A 19,677-nucleotide genomic window follows, 5' to 3' on the forward strand; every position below is an offset into this window, starting at 1 on the left:
ATAATGTCAATGTTTAACTTCATTAGACTTCTTCAAAATTCTTTTCCTATGAAATTCCATCGATTTGCAGTTCTATAACACCAGTGCGTATGATATGAACTAGTGCATTAACGTCATTAACTGAGCTGCGGTATTCGTTGACCTCTAACGGAACACAAAGGGCTTCATTAATTTTCTTCCATAAATTACTCATAACTTATTTGGACTAACCAGGCTTCAAAACCCGATTCAAACATTTCACTTCCCCCTACTTCTCCAAATTCTTGTTTTTGGTTAAGAAAGCAATACACTGGCCTCTAGGCATAATATCTGACGAACAAAAGAGTCGTTAATAGAAAATAAAATTAAAATGGCAGAACAAAAATATATCGGTGTGATATACGTAAGGCCGCGAGGTCTGGGGTGCCTTGTCACGGTTCGCGCGGTTCCTCCCGTCGGAGGTCGAGTCTTCCCTGGGGCAAGGGTGTGTGTGTTGTCCTTAGTGTAAGTTAGATTAAGTAGCGTCTAAGGCTAGAGACTAATGACCTCAGCAGTTTGCTCCCGTAGTACCTGAGCATAAACGTACGAGAGATTATTCATAGTCACTTTCTATAATCCACTCATAGTCAATGTCTATAGAGTCTTAAGCATTTCCTTCTGTAGCATCTTTTGAAGAATCTCCTTTCTTGGCTAATATTTGTGATCCTATTCTGCATTTTTCAGTCATACCCATCCCCTTCTTTAACACGTCCTTTTCTTTCTGTACTCTCACAACCATGGTAACTGCTGTATGGGAATGTGATATATTGTTACAGGGATCATGATAAAATTGAGAGATGTAGTTGATTATCTCAGAAAGATTTTCCCACTTCGAAAACGTTATTTCAACCGCTGCAGAAGAGCTGTTGATGGCGGACCAGTATTGGGCCTCCTAAAACCCGCTTTTCCTTACTAAAAACCACTAATTTTATTTGTGACTCAGGTCCACTTGATGTTCCTCCATAGTATTTTGTTTTATTCTGTGTCATTACCAACTTTGCTTCATCATCCACTGCTTTAACTGAAAGGAAGTTTCCTGCTTTGATTTTTTTTTAACTTTCTGCTGACCGGCATCACTGCTCCTGTCTTAGCGAACAAATACATATTTGAAGCGTGTCTTTGCCTATTCAGATATACAAAAATCTTTAGCAAATTCCATATGTTTATGGCCAGATTCAAGGAATCAAAGATCTATTGTGTCAATATGTTAAGTTTGGATCAAGATGTACAACCAGTATTTCAAAATACGCCCACTGAAAAATACATTAATTATTATTATAAGTCGACTTAAGGGTATTCACGTTAAACTACTGCTGTACTTTCACGAAAATACACACTTGAGAGGCCATTAACAGGAGCAGCAGTCCTGCTTCTGCCCACCATTTCACTTGAACTAGTTGTATTATTAATGCAGTCCAGGCAGTGTCTTGCAGTTTAAACTTCATCATCACAAAATGAATCACTAAGCACATAATCTCTTATACTTATACTGAGAATACATCCACAATGTAGCTCACCAAATGAGAGCAAATATCATTTTCTTTTGAAATGTCACTTGTACCACTTGTACTCTCAGGCCCTCAGTCTGTAGGCACTTTTGTATTGAGTGCTGCGTACTAACGCACTGAAAAGTCGAAGAAACTGGTACACCTGCCTAATATCGTTCAGGGCCCCCGCGAGCACCCAGAAGTGCCGTAACACGACGTGGCATGGAGTCGACTAATGTCTGAAGTAGTGCTGGAGGGAACTAACATCAAGAATCCTGCAAGGCTGTCCTTAGATCCGTAAGAGCACGACGCGGTGGAAATCTCTTCTAAACAGCACGTTGCAAGGCATCCCAGATATGCTCAGTAATGTTCATGTCTGGGGAGTTTGTTGGCCAGTGAAAATGAATGGATACAGGTGATCAGACAGGATGCTTACGCACATGTCACCTGTCAGAGTCGTATCTACACTTATCAGAGGTCCCATAGCACTCCAACAGTACAAGCCCCACACAATTACAGAGTTTCCACCACCTTCAACAGTCCCCTGCTGAAATGTAGGGTCCATGGATTCATGAGGATGTCTCCATACCCCTACACGTCCATCCTCTCAATACAGTTTTGAAACGAGATTCATCCGACCAGGCAGCATGTTTCCAGTTATCAACAGTCGAATGTAGATGTTGACGGGCCCAGGCGAGGCGTAAATCCTTGTGTCGTGCAGTTATCAAGGGTACACGAGTGGGCCTTCGGCTCCGAAAGCCCATATCGATGATTTTTCGTTGAAGGCTCTCCTCCGAACCTTGCAGAACTAGCATTCCTGAAAGAAAGTTCTGCAAGGTTCGCAGGAGAGCTTCCGTAAAATTTGGAAGGTAGGAGATGAGGTACTGGCAGAAGTAAAGCTGTGAGGACGGGGCGTGAGTCGTGCTTGGGTAGCTCAGTGACGCCGGCACGGTAGCTCAGCGTGTTCGGTCAGAGGATAGCCGGCATGGTAGCTCAGCGTGTTCGGCCAGAGGGTTAGATGCCCTCTGCAATAAAAAAACTGAGTTAATCGAGCAACAGCGAACTTCAACGGACGTCTTACGACGTCCGCCCCGAGCAGGTACAACGAACACAAGCGAACAAAATTAGATTAAAAAAAAAAAGAGGGTTAGCTGCCCTCTGTAATAAAAAAACTGAGTGACTGGATCAATAATGAACTTCAACGGGCGTCAGGGGACGTCCGCCACGAACAATTACAACGAACTATAACAGACAAAATGAGATTAAAAAAAAGTGGTAGATTACTTGCTCGTGAAAGGCAAAGGTCCCGAGTTCGAGGCTCGGTCCGGCACACAGTTTTAATCTGCCAGGAGGTTTCATATCAGCGTACACTCAGCTGCAGAGTGAAAATCTCATTTGAATAGCGAGATGTGTTTCTGGTTTATTTTGTCTGTTTCCCCCATATCTACCTATATGATTATTTTATAGTAATTTTTTCCCGTAAGACTTTTTGAAGTTCCAACTTGCAATGAAAATTCAAAAATAAAATTATTTTCTTACGTAATTATGAGAATGTTTCTGTCTTTAGGTCAATGCTAAATAAATTGTAAGGACTCCGGAAAGCTCATAGTTTATCGAGCGTGAAACATTCATGAAGACTTCTGGTAGCATCAAACCTAGCCTCTCTTCTACGTCTTTGCATAATCGTTTATAACATCATCATCATCTTGGACAGTTTCCAGCCTCTGGCCGGGTCTGTATGGAACATAGGCCTCTCCATCGTATTCTGTCTTGCCACCATCTCTCTGTCTTCACCTTGGTCCAGTCTTCTCCTTTCTTCTGGACGCTTTCCCCCATTCCTTTCAGCCATCTGTCTCTCGGTCTTCCTCTTGGTCACTTTCCTCCCAGTTTCATCTCGTGTATTCTCCTGAGTATCTTATTCTGCTCCTCCTTTCCCTTAACGTGTCCATGCCGTCTCAGCCTTGATTTGTCTATCTCCTCCTGTAATGGTTCCACCTTCATTAACTCTCTGAGCCTCTCATTTCTTAACCTGTCTATCGTTGTCACTCCGATACCGTTTCTCAAGAATTTCATCTCACTAGCTTGTACTTTGCTTTTCTCTCTTCCTTTCATAACCCAGGTTTCTGATGCATGTCAGGATCGGGACATAGTATGACCGGTGTATAACCTTTTTACTGATTTGGGGTACATCCTTGCACCGTATCAGGCTTCTGACTCTCTTCCGAAATGCTTCTGCTTTTCTCCCCCGCTGGTTTATTTCTCTGTCGCTTTTTCCATCTTCCTGTATCGGGCTTCCTAGGTACCTGAAACTCTCCACTCCCCTCAATCGTTCCCCGCCACTTGTTATTCCAGTTGTTCCTCTCTCCTTCTTTCTTGTTGTGATAATCATCTCACTCTTACTTATACTAAATTTCACTTAGTACTGTCCGTTCCCATACGTCCAACTGCTCTTGTACTTCCTCCTTCTTATTCCCCCAAATCCTCAGATCATTTGCAAACACCATAGCTTTCATCTTTCCTTCGCCAATTATTTGTGCAACGGTACTCGTTATACCATCCATCATTACACTGAAGAGTAATGGCGAAAGTGCACTTCCCTGCCACAAGCCATTCTTCTGTTCAATGCAAGCTGACCTCACTCCTCCCACTTTCACACAGCTCACACTTCCACGGTACATTTCCCTTATCCTGCAAAAAACCTGTTTCGCTACTCCTCTGTTCTCCAGGGCTTTCCACACTTTGCTTCTACGTTCACTATCACACACTTTTTCAATGTCGAGGAAGGTCATTAGTAGATCTATTCCATATTCATAGTGCTGTTCCTGTAGTTGTCTTACGCTCATCTCTCATTCTTCCTTCTAATTTTCCCTAATTCGTGCCTCCAAAATTTTCTCAAAAATATTTGCACAATGACTCTTCAATGTTATCCCCCGATAGTTCTTCCACCCTTTTCTATTTCCCTTCTTAAAGATCGGGACAATTATTCTCTTCTTCCAGTCTTCTGGGATCATCTTCTGTCTCCACACAACTTTCATTACTCGGTATGGCAATTGTACCCCTCCTCTGCTGCTCTCACCATCTCTACACTCAGCTCATCCAGACTTGGTAACTTCCCTCCCTTGGTTTTGCTCAATACCTCTTTCACTTCTCCCCATGTAGGATCTTTTTCTATTCACTGTTCCTCCTCTTTTTTCTCCTCGGATTGTTCCTCCTCATCCAGGTCTTCATTCGGGTTCAGGAGTTCTTCAAAATACTCCTTCCACATATTCTTGAGTTCCTCCTTATTCTCTACATCTTGTCCACTTTTATTCTCCATTTGAGCATAATCTGTCGTATCGTTCTTCATCTTACTTTTAATCATTCCATATAACACCTTTTTTTGAACCTCCCCTATCCCCTTCCATCATTCTGGTTCACTGTTCATTCCACTTACTTCTTTCCTCCTCCACCACTCTTTTTGCTTCTTTCTTTGCCTGTTACTCTTCTCTTGTCTCTACTGTTCTCTTCTGGAACCATACCCTGAAGTCTCTATTCTTCTTCATCACTATATCCTTTGTTTTATTATTCCACCAGGGTGTTTCTCTCCATGTCTTTTTGTTGCTTGTCTTCCCACATATTGCTTCCTCCGCACTTACTAATGTTCCCTTCAATCTACCCCATTTCTCTTCTACCATCTTGGGTTCATTCTTTGGGATACTTTCCTTTACTACTTGTATATACTGTAGCCTGCTTTCTTCCTCCATCTTCCATACCCTTATACGTCTTTCCTGGTTTTCTGTCCCTCCCTTTATTTACAACATAAGATCTGTAATCTGTGTTTGTATTTTTTTGTGAATGATGCTTATTTCGATCTCCAAGAATTTGATTACTAAAAAAGAAGATGAAAAAAAGCAGGGGGTAGCTCTTAACTTAATTTCTTATTTTACTACAGATCACACTGTTCATAGTTAAGGCCATTGTATGGTATGCATTCACTTTTTTTATGTATATTGATCATGTGCATCCATGCATGGAGGTTGTCTCTTCAGTAGTATTCGAAAAGATGTGAGATGGTGTAAAATGTTAACCATTAGACGAGGCTGAGGTAAACATAACTTCAAAATAATTCTTGGAATTGCTACGAAGCGGAGCATTGGCTGTTTATGTGTATTTTCATTGCTTATGACATACACTTACGGCGTATGCTTGTGGCATATTAAAACCATAGGCCTATCTCCCGCCAGGGAATCCAAGCCGCAGCTTTGCCTGCCACGAAAATAGTCTGACTGGCGGCACTTAGCTCAGTCATTAGTCCGCCGCGCACTGGAGAGTCGGGTCAGATTCTGGGCGCACAGCTTCCACCAGTCAGCAAGTTTCAAACAGTCGCTACTTTGGAATTTGCCGCTGTAAGGTTTTTTGCTAGAGCGACCTGATCTCAGTCTAAATTAAATTTTATTGAGCGGACAACAAAAACTTACTTCATCATTTGCAAGCAAAGTCAACCAATTGCATTTAGATCAGTATCGTTCCATGCTAGCTTGAGATCTTCCGTTAGCCGGATACGTGAAATTTACGATTTAAATAATATTTTGTGTGATTCTAACAGTGTTGTTACGGTAGATCATTTCATTCAGATTTAACATTATTTCGACAAGGCACTTGCTCGTCACTTTCCGACCATAAAATCAACTAGACGATCTCAACAGGGAGTTCGTATGGCAGCTGTCTCTCTTTGATAACTGTGGATTCTGTAGAAATGCGGCGAAGAGAGGTCAGTGGGAGGGAATCTGAGTCCAAAGAGGCAGGGTTCTGCCACCTCGCTTCTTTTGCTCTATCGTTCTATAAATTCGTCGTGATTTTAGAGCGGCTAGTGCTATCAATTAAGTCAGAACGATTTCCGGACACGAGCAAGATCTTTGGTTACACAAGTTTCCTGCTAGTCGAGAACCAAACACTAGAAACAGCAAAAAAAATGTTCACGTGGATAGTCAGTTCAACAGTGGCAAATCGAAATGCACATTGAATCTGTTGTTCAAAGTACTCATACTGTCGAAGGTCATTGAACTCTTTCTCGTAACTGGTCCAAATCCGAAATGTTACCAGGTCTGTTTACAAGTGTTCACACTAGGCAGATGAAAGATGGATGATGACAAAACGTTGCCTAAGATACAGTTCCTTTTATGTCGACTTCAGGTATATTCCATGAAACAAACATCCATCTTCTCTATGTACTAGTGCGCAAAAAATGGGAAACTTAGCTTTTTTTCTCCACCTGCATGGTGAAATGAATTGTGAGATGGAGACAATTAAATATAATGTCGCAGGACTCTGTAACCAGACGATGAGCGCTTCATTCACACATAATAATAATAAAAAAATTGCTAGTGGAAGGGCTTGAAACGTCCCCTTTGAACAATTATACACGAATGTGCTTAAACTGACACACAGTATTTTTTTAGCGCAACGCAATCTGACTTTCAGTAACCCCTACAAGAGAATTGCCCTGACTAACGTTAACCTATATGTTTCACAAATCACTTACCTCACAAAAATCGTCGTTACTCGAACTACTGCAATACAACGAGCGCCACTACTGCCAGCTAACTAAAAGATTCAAACTACGGAAGTCACTAACTACTGATAGGCACAGTTAGCAAATGAAACATTTTAATAGAGAACAAACAATGTATTTACCTTAATAGTTATAATATATATATATATATATATCAGTTCATGACATCAATTCCTACAAATTTCAAAACTCTGCCATCTCTCTCCCCACGTACACCACTGCTGGCGGCTCACCTCCAACTGCGCAACGCTACGCGCTGTTAGCATCCAGCTGCCGCTGCCCAACGCTACAATGGCCAGTATTACAACAATGCAAACCAGCCACAGACTGCACACAACACAGCCAGTGATTTTCATACAGAGCGCTACGTGGCGGCGGCGTTACCAATATAAGAACCTAAACAGCCTACGTACAGGCTTTACCCTCAATGTCTTGAAATAGCGTTTTGTATTTATACAGGAATATTCTTCATGAAGCACAAAGTATGATCCGAGAAACATACAGAATCATATTATGACCCATATGTAATACTTCTTATTTGTACGGTCCCCGTTCCAGATGGGAATGGCAAGAAATGAGGATGTACAAGCGAGGGATGGGAATGGTTAGTCTTCTGTATGTTCAGAGTCTTTCCTGGATAGAGTCAACTTCCAAAACATTTTTTGGGTCGCAGTGTGCGTCATATTGTGAAATGATGAACCAACACACCCACCACTGTTGCAAGCTGCCATCATCGGTTTCATCAGGGTGTGTAACATATTTATTTATACATTTAACCTGATCCGATTAGGGTCAGGAGGCCCTCTCTTACATTGGAGTAAGGTTTTACACATACAGCACATTTTTTACACCATAGTTTCCTAGGGAATAACAATTTTTATATGACGAATAGTATCGAAATGATTTCAGGTGTGAAGAGGCAATGTGAGTAAATAATCTTGACTGTAAACTAATAAAATAAATACTGACCATATTTGTACTACTGTAGCTGCTGACGTTAATAGTAATGACAATAATACCAATAATGATAGTTGCAAATGTAAAAAGAATTTATAGGTGTACGTGGTAGATGTTGTTTGACGCAGTGAGTTCTGGGGAAAAAAATTAAGGAGACTGCACCAGGTAAGAATACTGGGAAAAGAAGAAGATCTGGTTGGAAAGAAGAATGTGCTAGGGTAACGAGTGCATACACGGCCAGCGGTAATCATTCTTCTTATTTTACTAGATATGTCATTAACTGACTTCTAAAACTGGAGATGTTATTCAGTTCTCTAATATAATGCGGGAGGTTATTCCAGAGTAGACTGACTGCTAATGGGAATGACTTCGAGAAAGTGGTTTAATGATGGAGTGGGACAAAAAGGATTTTTCTCTGATAGGAACTGGCATTTCTGCCGTGTATTTCAGACTAGAGAGTTAAGGTCAAGGAGAGGTATGAGGGACAGTTCGTCGATAAGACAATAGAGAAGACAGAAGGTAAAAATCACTGCACTGCCGGCCGCGGCGGCCGAGCGGTTCTAGCCGCTCAGTCCGGAACCGCGCGATGCTACGGTCGCAGGTTCGAATCCTGCCTCGGGCATGGATGTGTGTGATGTCCTTAGGTTAGTTAGGTTTAAGTAGTTCTAAGTTCTAGGGGACTGATGACCACAGGAGCTGTCCCACAGTGCTCAGAGCCATTTGAACCATTTTTTTGTCTGCACTCAGTAAGGATAGCTATGCATACGACAGTGACCTGTGATCACAGAGTCGAACATCACAGATATAACGAACACAGGCACATATTGGTTTATCATTTTACAATATGATGTGTTCTACAATCCAGAAGCCTTTTGTGGAAACTGTCTCAAACTTGTGTGATTAGTGGGAGACTAAGACGTACCACATCTCGCGGGAATCAACATACTAAAATTTTTCACAACAAAAAGTACGAATATGCTACTGCACCTTACGCAGTGATGTCGAGGAATTGCATCACGTAAAATTAGGTGAATAGCAGCTCTCAGCGAGACACACAGGCACTCTTATCGCAGTGAACAGGGATGAACTCTAATGTATATGATAGTGCAAAAACAAAATAACTTGGCCCATATCCTCACATTCGGCATGGTTAGGGGAAGAGGAGAGGGGGCGGCAACGGTGGAGGTGGGGGCTCCACTGCATGCGGCCACTGCGCAAGCGGGAGAGGTGAGGTCACTCACAAGGAGCCAGCGAGTCTACAAAGGCTCATACCATCAGGTTATGCCAGTGCGACCAGTAATTCGACATGGCAGTAGTCTCCGACCAGAACGCCAAATCAGAAAATCTGCCAATAGCAACTGAGATGCCTGCTTCTAGCAGAGGAAAAGACACTGCTCTGCAAGACAGCGTAAATTAAGACGGCCGCCCATTCGACTACCAGTGAGAACGGGAATGGTTTCCTGTGCAGGCACAAAGTGGTTTGGCTCGAGTTCTTCAATGAAAGTAGTTCTACCGTCTGCCAACCTGCTCACAGTGATTCGTGAAGTATGGCCTTGTAGTGCACACGTAGATACGCTTCTGGAAGGCATAGCCCAGCTGAGATGTAATGTTTTCGTACTTGAGGGGGGTGTAAATTGGGATGAAATTTGTGACACGTTATAGCAGATTTTAGGACCGGAACTCCTGTCTCTGCCGCTGGAGGTCACTATGCTAAACAGTTTTGTTATTCAAGCACGCCCCAAGGATAAATCAGTGCTCCTATTTTGTCAGCTGTGACGCTCCATAAATTCCCCCGCGACGCCGCAGCACTAGACTAGCGCCTCTTGACAGTGCCGTTGGAGAATGCAAGTCTGAACACCACTGATCAGTGTTCGTTAGTAATGCTTGCATTTCAACTTTTTTTTCTGCATATATAAAAATGTATCATTGCCTTATAAGTAACTGAAGTAAAAAAAAAATGTCGTTCATATTCTAAAGAAGAGAAACAAAATGAATTGTTTAGACAACAACGAATGGAGCACCTTACCCAAACTAGTTTCATATCAGTGATTTTGTGCTCATGAGCAAGAGAATACCTACAAAACAACAGTAACCAGTTCAACCCCTCTTCCAAACTAGCAGCTACTTGGTGATTACCTCGTTGCGTCTCTGAGAAGAAGAATACGTGCATTTTGTATTTCTTCATGGGTGCTGCAGCTTAAAATTGCAATATAATAATCTGCAAATGTAAGCCGCTGCGTGCAAATGTGTGTAGTGTACATTTCACACCGTTGAAAGTACACCACGGCAAATGCTGCAAAACGCGTAGGGTGTACAATTAATTCTTTCAAAACTGAGACAGAGACGTAAATAAAGTATTCCTCTAGGCCCCTTCAAACGCATGTCACAGCGTACCATTCACGCAACGATGACATTGTTAAAAATGTAACATGAACTTAACATTGATTCTCCTGTACTAGCAGACAATGCAGACACACAGGGTAATATAATTATTTCACTTGGCAAATTTTACAGTAAACAATGCAACCATCAATCAATCAATATTCTTCGTCTCGTACAGCACAGCCTTTTCCGTAGACAACATATTGCTTAAAAGCGCTACTTTACTGTAGTACATGAACCCGTGTTGCAAATAAAACATTATAACAATAACTGTTCTGCTAACTTAGGTTCTCCACAGATGAGCAACATACCTACCTTCTCTTGGTTGGGTGTACTCTGTGCTCACACAAGCCTTCAACAGAAGACTGAATAATCGGTGTACACTTTCCTTGTGTTTCCAGCTGTTTACTGGCAAATTCAGCAAGTGGACGAATTACGTTACCCCGTTCTTTTATTGTATGCTGGTCCAGGGGAATGATGGGCAATTTTGCATTATACGTCTAATGAAGTTATATTTATGTGAATGGTGCTTTGCGTTACGTATTTGACTAAGCTTTGAGGAGCAAAATGGATAAAAAACATAGGATGCTGATAAAAAACAAGCGCTGCTGCTCTTTTCCTCATAAACAACAAATTTACGTGAAAGGTAGTCAATCTAGTTGATGTTCACCTGGTAGAAAAACATCATTTAATTAGAACAAATGTTTATTTCGCATCTGGACAAAATAGCAAGTGGGACGCTCTCCATACGTTCAGTGAAAACCCTACGTCAAATAGCGAAACTGTGTGGGGCGATAAACATTCTGAAAGTTAGTTTGAACACCACGGAGTATGAGGTTTGATCCTACGGATGTAGTAAAGTATTCCTCTCGTTGGACTTGAGAATCTGTGCATCAGCGTATTACGGTGCAGCCTACAGTTTAACATGCGCGAAGAAGATTACCGTGCAGCGTCCCGTCGACGACGAGGTAATGAGGCGAGTCCTTAGGTTTTCGATGAACAAAGAGCATTGTCTGAAATGCAAAGTCCGTTCCCTGTTGGGAGCAAAATAAACAAAAGTTTTTCTATATCATGCCTGGACGTCTGGAGTCTCACGTGTTACAGGTGGAAGTTCTTATTTGTTTTGTGTTGGTTTATATAGATATATCTTACGAAAGTTTTATTTTACGACACCAAGAAAGTACAAAAAAAGGGTCGACAGACACGTAAATAAAACCATTCGTTGCACTGTCTTTGGTAAACGTAAACTCTATCAACAGCCTCGTTCACACAAACTTGGAAGGAACACAGGGCCTGTTGTTTAATGATAAAGGTTACGGCGTATCACTGTGTTATAACTGATATCCAGCAGCGAAGAGAAAGCAAAGTTTGACTGTTCTGCAGGTCCCTATACGGTTCGACAGAGTACACAAAGAGTCGAGTGTAAAGGAAGTCACGTTTCTTACGCTTGTAGTGTAGGCGAAAAGCTTTGAAAGAGAGACACGCAGAGATGTTTGCTTTAGAGTTCATGCTTACCAGACTGCTTCTAGGAGGAAATTTCAGACAGTACATATTAGAAACACGTAACAGATAACAGCATCTTTTTATTATTTTCGTACGAACGATCAGTCATTTTATAAGAAGATGAACAAGATAAATGACGTAATGACTAAAAACTGCGCGGTGATGAGACTGGTTGCGCAGTACAACTATTCGCTAGTGTGTGTGCGTGTGTGTGTGTGTGTGTGCGAGCATGTGTGCGTGTGTTTGTGGTATAGGGGGGCTGAACGACGAGGCTATCTGCCCCGTTGGCTATTCCTTGAGCATAGAAAATTAGTTTTTTTACATTAACGTAATTAAGTTTCTTTTCATTTAAGTAGCCGGTAGACAATGTACTTCTTTAAACTCTTTGTCGGTATTGAACGCTGTAGTAATACTGTAATTTTCCAGTTAACTAGATGCTACGCTTACTGTGGCTAGAGCACAGCAACAAAGTTTCCCTTTGAATATTGTGTTTATACCCGACAATCAGTACAGATCTTCTGATAAATGTTAGTGATGTAATGAAATTCATGACTTAGTAAATAACTGAAAATCATTTTTGGTCTGGAAGATATGGATTGTAGAAGCATAGCCCGAAAATATTTTTAAGAAATGAATAACAAAACCTGAAGTATTCCATTATAACTAGAAGGAATGCTTTCGTTTGGAATACAGGTCATATACGGATTGACGAATACATATACGACTCCTTAAATAGTAATGGCAATAAAACAGAATTCGAGCAGATAAGTGACGCAGATATTGTGAACAAATTATTTTCGCTAGGGGAGGAGAGCTGAGATGGGACGATCGAGGAATCCATATTCACGCACACTGAGTCGATGAGTGTGGGGAAAATGAACACATTCGCCAGGAAGAAAAAGGAAGAAAAAGAAAAAAAAGATTATTTCCCGAATGTGAACTGATAGCAGGGGTCTATAAAGCAAGGGAAAAGGGGTAGTAGCGTAAATTTTCTGGATACCAGATTTTGCACCAATATCAGGGATAATATTCGAGCCGGCCGCGGTGGTCTCGCGGTTCTAGGCGCGCAGTCCGGAACCGCGTGACTGCTACGGTCGCAGGTTCGAATCCTGCCTCGGGCATGGATGTGTGTGATGTCCTTAGGTTAGTTAGGTTTAAGTAGTTCTAAATTCTAGGGGACTGATGACCACAGCTGTTAAGTCCCATAGTGCTCAGAGCCATTTGAACCATTTGATAATATTCGAAACATCTCTTCAGTGTCTCATGAAGTGAGAGCCGCCGGCCGTTGTGGCCGAGCGGTTCTAGGCGCTTCAGTTCGGAACCGCACGACCGCTACGGTCGCAGGTTCGAATCCTGGATGTGTGTGATGTCCTTATGTTAGTTAGGTTTAAGTAGTTCGAAGTTCTAGGGGACTGATGACCTGAGATGTTAAGTCCTATAGTGCTCAGAGCCATCTGAACAACTTTAAGTGAGAGCCTGTAACACTGTTGATGGTGATCGGTCAGTCTGACGGGGGCTTTAAGCTCGGCGGCCTGCTTGATGTTATTGGAGAGAGTGACACACACACATACTCACACACAATTGCATTTACCTAGACACACACGCTTAAACACACAACTTCAAATTTGGCGAATTATAGTTCCAAGAAGTAGTAACAGCTGTTTCTCATACAAGAAGGAGAAAAGACTTCCAGCCAGAGCCATCTTCTTGTGGTGGAGCACGGGCGATGCTGTCCACGGCCTCAGCTGCCTATTCAAATTATGCTACGAGGGGGGCCCCGTGAGTGACGGACGGATAAATGGACTGACTGAAGAACTACAGCCCGCACAGACTGTATCAGATGGCGGGCACAACTTGTCTAAATGGAAAATGGAAAAAAGTGTGCCTTCGCGAAGGAAGGGCTCCACTGTGCGAAGGACAGAAACACATTTCCTAGGCAACAAAGCCTTTACGACTTTACTTATGCCGCTCTGTTACCTAAATGACGGTTGGCAGTCGGTTGTGCTCGACAATATCGGTCTGCAACATACCGTAAATATTGTGATTTATTATTTTATGCTTTGTTTCACTGTGATATTGCTTAGAAGGGAATCTCCCCATCGCACCCCCCTCAGATTTAGTTATAAGTTAGCACAGTGGCTAGGCCTTGAAAAACTGAACACAGATCAATCGACAAAACAGGAAGAAGTTGTGTGCAACTATGAAAAAAGTAAGCAAAATATACACACTGAGTAGTACAAGTACAAGATAAGCGACATCAATGATAATCTCAGTTAAGGACCGCCGTGGTTAGCGTGAGCAGCTAAGGATCGAGAGGTCCTTAGTTCAACTCTTCCCTTGAGTGAAAACTTTAATGTCTTCATTTTCGCAAAGTTATGATCTGTCCGTTCGTTCATTGACGTCTCTGTTCACTGTAATAAGTTTAGTGTCTGGGTTTTGCGACCGCACCGCAAAACCGTGCGATTGTTATTGAAGTCGCGAGCTACATTTGCTGGATTCGTATTGCCCACGGAATACATCTCACGTATTTAATGCACTCTCGTCCAAAATAGCGAACAGTCAACTGCCAGCCAGGGAGCCTCGTTAGCAGGAATACTCTCTCTTCCGTGCGCTGTGGTCGACTGACGTCGTGTGTTTCAATGTTTGTTTAGTTATAGCGCCCCCATGCTACGGCGCAGTTACCTCGCATCGGACGGACGGACAGATAATAATTGCCTGAAAACAAAAAATTAAACTTTTCACTCGAGGGAAGTATTGAACCAAGGACCTCTCGTTCCATCGCAGCTCACGCCAATCACAGGACCACGGTGCTCCTTAACTGAGATTATCCTCGATGTTGCTTATCTTGCACATGGACTACTCAGTTTGCATATTTTGCTTATTTTTTTCTTAGTTCCATACAACTTCTTCCTGTTTTCTCGATTGATCTGTGTTCAGTTTTTCAAGGCCTATCCACTGTGCCAACTTATAACTAAATCTGAGGGGGGGGGGGGGGGCGATGGAGAGGTTTCCTTGTTGGTAAAATATTGAAAGTATTGAGTTGCTGCAACGTGAACTCGATACTGTATGTTAACGGGAAGCGTTTTACGGAACAGCACAGCGGCTGCCGTTCTACCCGTATTGTATTTGCGCGTATCGGCGAAAACACGACATCCCACTTTCTATTCTCAACTGTCAGTCACTTTGTCATTACGTACGAGGTACGGGAGTGACATTTGACGTGGCAAAGCAATTTTTCCCCCTCGGAGGAGACAGCGGCAATGGCGGCGGGCGCGGCGCCTGCGCCGGCGACGGCAGCGCCGCGGCGTCGACGTGCGCCGGCGGGCGCCGCGGCGCCAGTGGCGCGCCGGAGCGATGGCAGGTCGCGTGCCGCGCGCCGCGGGCGGCTGGCCCGGCCCACCGCGGGCCGCCACCTGCCATTGGCGCGGCGGCGACCTCTGGCGTGGCGCGCCCGCGGTGCCAGGGGGCGGGGCCCCGGGCCAGCCGGGTCGCGTGGTGGGGGCCGTCGGTGCCGCGAGGGGGGGGCGGAGAGGGAGGGGTCAGGTCGCGGCCGCGGCCGCGCCGGCCCGCCCGCCTGCGCCCCGCCAGTCTGCGCGCGACCGCGGTGCAGTGCGGACCCTCCTGCGTCGCCACGCTCCACACGCCGCCAGCGCGCCCCAGCCCGAGCGCTGTAGCACGTCTCGTCTCGTCGCGGCGCCCGGAACGCGGTCACCACGTTGGAGCTAGGCTTCCCGCGCACCATGGCGCTGGTGGCGCCGCCGCTGGGCGCGGGCTCGGCGTGGCGCGACCCCGCGTCCGGCGTCGTGCTGCACCACCCGGCCGCCGCCCCGGCGCCCGCGCCGCCCCCGCCCGCCCCCGACGAGTTGGTGCTCAGCTCGACGCCCGGCTCCGCGTCGGCCAGCTCTGGGGGCGGCGGTGGCGGATCCCAGATCGTCGTCGGCTCCTCGCAGAGCGGCACCGGGTCCAACTCCTCGGACAAGGGCCAGAACATCGAGTGCGTCGTCTGCGGCGACAAGTCCAGCGGCAAGCACTACGGCCAGTTCACGTGCGAAGGTGAGTGGCGTCGGGGCCCGTCTGCAGGTGCTCGCTCCCGCCGACGCCCTGCCCGGTGATGCCCGAGAGTGTGTGGGACCCCCACCCGGCAGTAGTGTGCTCTTCTCTAATGTCGCGCCTGGCACTCCGCAGGTACAGGTGCCCTCAGATGTGCGTTGTCTTGTCCTGTATTAAACAGCGTTATTATCGTGTCGCGTAGGTGTTGGTTGTGTCCTGTTTCCACTCGGAGGCCAGTAATCGAAAGTTGCTGCCTAGTGTCACTTTGCATCAAAAACGAACGTACTGTACAATCCTCCTACTCATAACTGAAATTGTAATGCCTTTGTTAGACAACGTACTGTGCGTTTTAACAACAGTGATTTTACTTTTATCGCCACATCATTGTGCAGCGAAGACATATTTTGTGTATATAGTGTCAAAGGATTCTTCATTGATAGACATGTGGGGATCTTATTTTGTGGTTTTAATTACAGTATGGCGACCTTTAAGAGTCTTGGAGCCATACTGCGCAGACGATTTTCAACAGACCCCAATAGAAGGCGCTTTTCAACAAAGTGATGAGTTGTTGCATGATTTGCTGCAGAGTCAGCAAGCTGCTAGTGATAGGTGCGTAATACTCTCTCTCTCACCGTGTGGCACCTCCTCCCTCTGCATAAGAACCCGGCAATCGTCCAGTTTTTTATTATGATTGTGATTAAAATCTGTTTCGCCACTTTGACGCTAAGGGTGGTGTCATGGTGGTTCGCGAAAGTGTGAAGAACGTGCTACTATGAACCACAACTCTCGAAGTAACAAACTTTCATAAATTTCACACACGCATTATGTTAGCAAAGAAATATGTACCACATAAGGCTGACCACGTTTAATGCTACACGGACTTGCAGTTGTGTCGTCTTGTGTAAGTGCCGTAAAATTCTTCCGAAAAACTACCGTCGCATTCCAAAGACTTAACAGATGGATTCACATCTATGTTTCTTTAACATGCATTTATTTATGCACATTCGCTTAATAATATCATTGTTGGGGTTCCTTATCAGCAAAACAAGTATTTTAACTTAAGCGCTCAATGTCTTTTGCCGTGTGTCTGTCTAAGTACGGATCACACACATGAAAAGATGTATAAAGACGAAAGCTTTTCATGGATGTTAATTTATTGCAATAGAAATTAGCGATTAGTTAGTTTGCGAAAAGTAGTTCCTGAAGAAGAATAAACCTCGCGAGTAATAATATTCCACGCAGGATCAAATTTATAATTTATGTTCAAAATCTGAGATCAGTTATTATAATTAAAAGCATGGACTTCTCGTTTCAGGCGACGGATTGAAAACCGCGCTGCTATTAATTACACTTTGATGAAGAGCGGTGTACCGTCGTCGTCTATCGCCTGCGTGTGCTCTTGGCACTTTACGAATTTCATCATAAAGATAGGCCTGTGTGAAGGTCATTTCCTTTCAATGACGATGAGCCTTTTCCAAGTGAAGAACGTTTTGCGTAAACTAAGCAGTTAATCCAAGAGACTTGCTTTCTTGTCCATTTATAATGCTATTAAATGGCTAATAGTGATAGCGTTTTTTCTCCTTTCTTGCACTGATAGTACCCCGCTATGGAAATAAAGGGAAATAAATTAACCATGCGAACATACCATTTTCGTAGAGCCCACTAGTATATGATGTCAACAGCGATCAGACGATTATGAACATAGATCAACACAAAAGTTCTACGTTCTTCATCCAGAGACGCATATTGTAGTCGAATGTAATTACTTGACACTAGTTAACAATTTTGCTTAGCCTTTCTATTCATAATGTGTTAATAACTCACTTTACATGTAATGCTTTTTTCCTTATGTATGAATCCACAGAAGTCTATGTTCGTTCACTAAACGCAAAAACTGGTAAAAATTTAAAAATATACCCTGCGTAACTCATACACCACCTACGACAGATTAAACGTGTTGAGCACAGACTAACCAAACAGATCCGCATCAACTGCACTACAACTAAGAGAGAGCATAGCTAATCTATGAAGTGACAGCACTCCATCAACCTTGCTTCATTCGATGCCACATTGATAGTCATTTTCCTTCTTTCTTTTCGCCAGCAGTAAAATCTACTGTTGAGAAACAATTGTGGCGCACGGCACCGCAATCGCGTGACACAGTACATGACTCGACACAAATACATTTCATTATTGTTGCTCAATACGACGCCACGTTGCTTAGATTGCTTAGGTGACCCTGAATATACAAAGAATACCGGTGTTTAACGAGCTCATTACCCAACAAGATGTTATTAGTCTTCCACCACTTGCTAAATTGTCCCTCATCTCTATCTTTCTATAATTCATTAAATTGCGTCATAGTAGGTTATTCACACAGCAGAAGCTCTTTGTAGTGGTGCATAACAATACCAACAAGCAATAACCCTTGATGCATTTACATTCTTTTCACTGGCTTGCGTTTGGTGCAATGGTAATGAAAGTTGCTTTCAAAAATGAGAGCTGCTTCGTTGCCAAGCAACAGTTTGATCGACCACGTTATAAATGCGTCATTCAGTCAAAAGATGTACGGTGCTCATGCGAAACGTAGCGAACGTTATTTTGCAGGCGTTTTGTTAACATATGGACAACAGTTGGTGTGAACTCAAATACCTGCGGAAGTGAACACCGCAATTACAAAAGAAACAGAGACTCTACGAAGTCATTGTTTTGTCGAATCTGCAGTTTTCGTAGAAATGCGCTCTCATGTTTTCATCATCCTCGGTTTTGTGTATATGTGTGTGTTTGTGCGTATAATGTAGTAGTAGTCATCTGCACACTGTACTCGGCATTTACTTAGGTGACTGGTTTGCAGTCTCTGTTGCATAAACCAGTCGACGGATAGATATTCTGTACTTACTGCAGTTTTTCTTTTAGTTTCTCATACGATAATAAAAACCAGTCTGTGGCTGGGAAGTCAACCCACCTATCTTCCTTTCGCTGTCCACGACTTCTGCCTGGCTGAGATGCACTAAGACCTGTCTCTTCATGATAGCGGAATCTAGTACATTCATCATATATTTCCGGTGCGTATGTGACGCATCATGACGAAGCGTCCTCTGTTATTAATTCTGGTTTCTTATGTCACTTTGGCACAATTTTGCCACTCATCACATTGCAATAATGTGTCCAGGCGCTGTGTGGAATTCTTGCGTTTGGAGTTGATTCACCTTACTCTTTACTTCTTTCTCATGTATTCCTTGCTTAATGGTTCAGATTGGAGACTGGTATAACGCAGGCCGGTTCCTGCAGTGCATCTACACTTACATAACGTCACCTTAGCCTTCACTGACAGCGAGTGTTCGGTTTTTTATGAGCGTACAAATTGCACAGTTCTTACCATCGATTCTTGCGTATGTCTTTTTAATGACGCATATTTGGAACTTTCAAGACAAAAAAAAAAATTACTACAGGTTCAGACGAAGCCATTTACACGCTCACAAACACAGTATCGATTTTCTCTCCATATATATTTTCTCCTAATGTACATGGAAGATACAGTGAACGTATTTCCACACAATCCTTGTGCCTGAAACATTCAAATGTTCTCCATATTTTGCCACGTATTGTTTCTATGAATAGCCTGTTGTGTGTGGACGATTCACAGACCACAAAGTACGTACACCATTTGTCTGACGGGAAAAAATCCTAACGTTTCGACTGTATGGTGCGGTACCTCGTTATACAGAC

At 43.6% G+C, this 19,677-nt stretch overlaps 1 protein-coding gene across 4 annotated transcripts in view; it reads left to right on the top strand.

The window, feature by feature from the left end:
• The first annotated feature begins 15,439 nt into the window (after window positions 1–15,439).
• Window positions 15,440–19,677, top strand: part of LOC126282516 (steroid receptor seven-up, isoforms B/C) — a 450,389-nt gene continuing 446,151 nt past the window's right edge. Inside the window, exon 1 of one of the 4 annotated variants that reach the window (XM_049982176.1) lies at window positions 15,440–15,951. In XM_049982176.1, the coding sequence (XP_049838133.1) occupies window positions 15,639–15,951 (313 nt within the window). In that variant the 5' untranslated portion in view covers window positions 15,440–15,638. The remainder of the gene's footprint in view (window positions 15,952–19,677) is intronic. The other 3 variants (XM_049982177.1, XM_049982174.1, XM_049982175.1) reach the window with 3 other exon arrangements.

Source organism: Schistocerca gregaria, chromosome 7, assembly GCF_023897955.1.
Source record: "Schistocerca gregaria isolate iqSchGreg1 chromosome 7, iqSchGreg1.2, whole genome shotgun sequence".
Taxonomy (NCBI): Eukaryota; Metazoa; Arthropoda; class Insecta; order Orthoptera; family Acrididae; genus Schistocerca; species Schistocerca gregaria.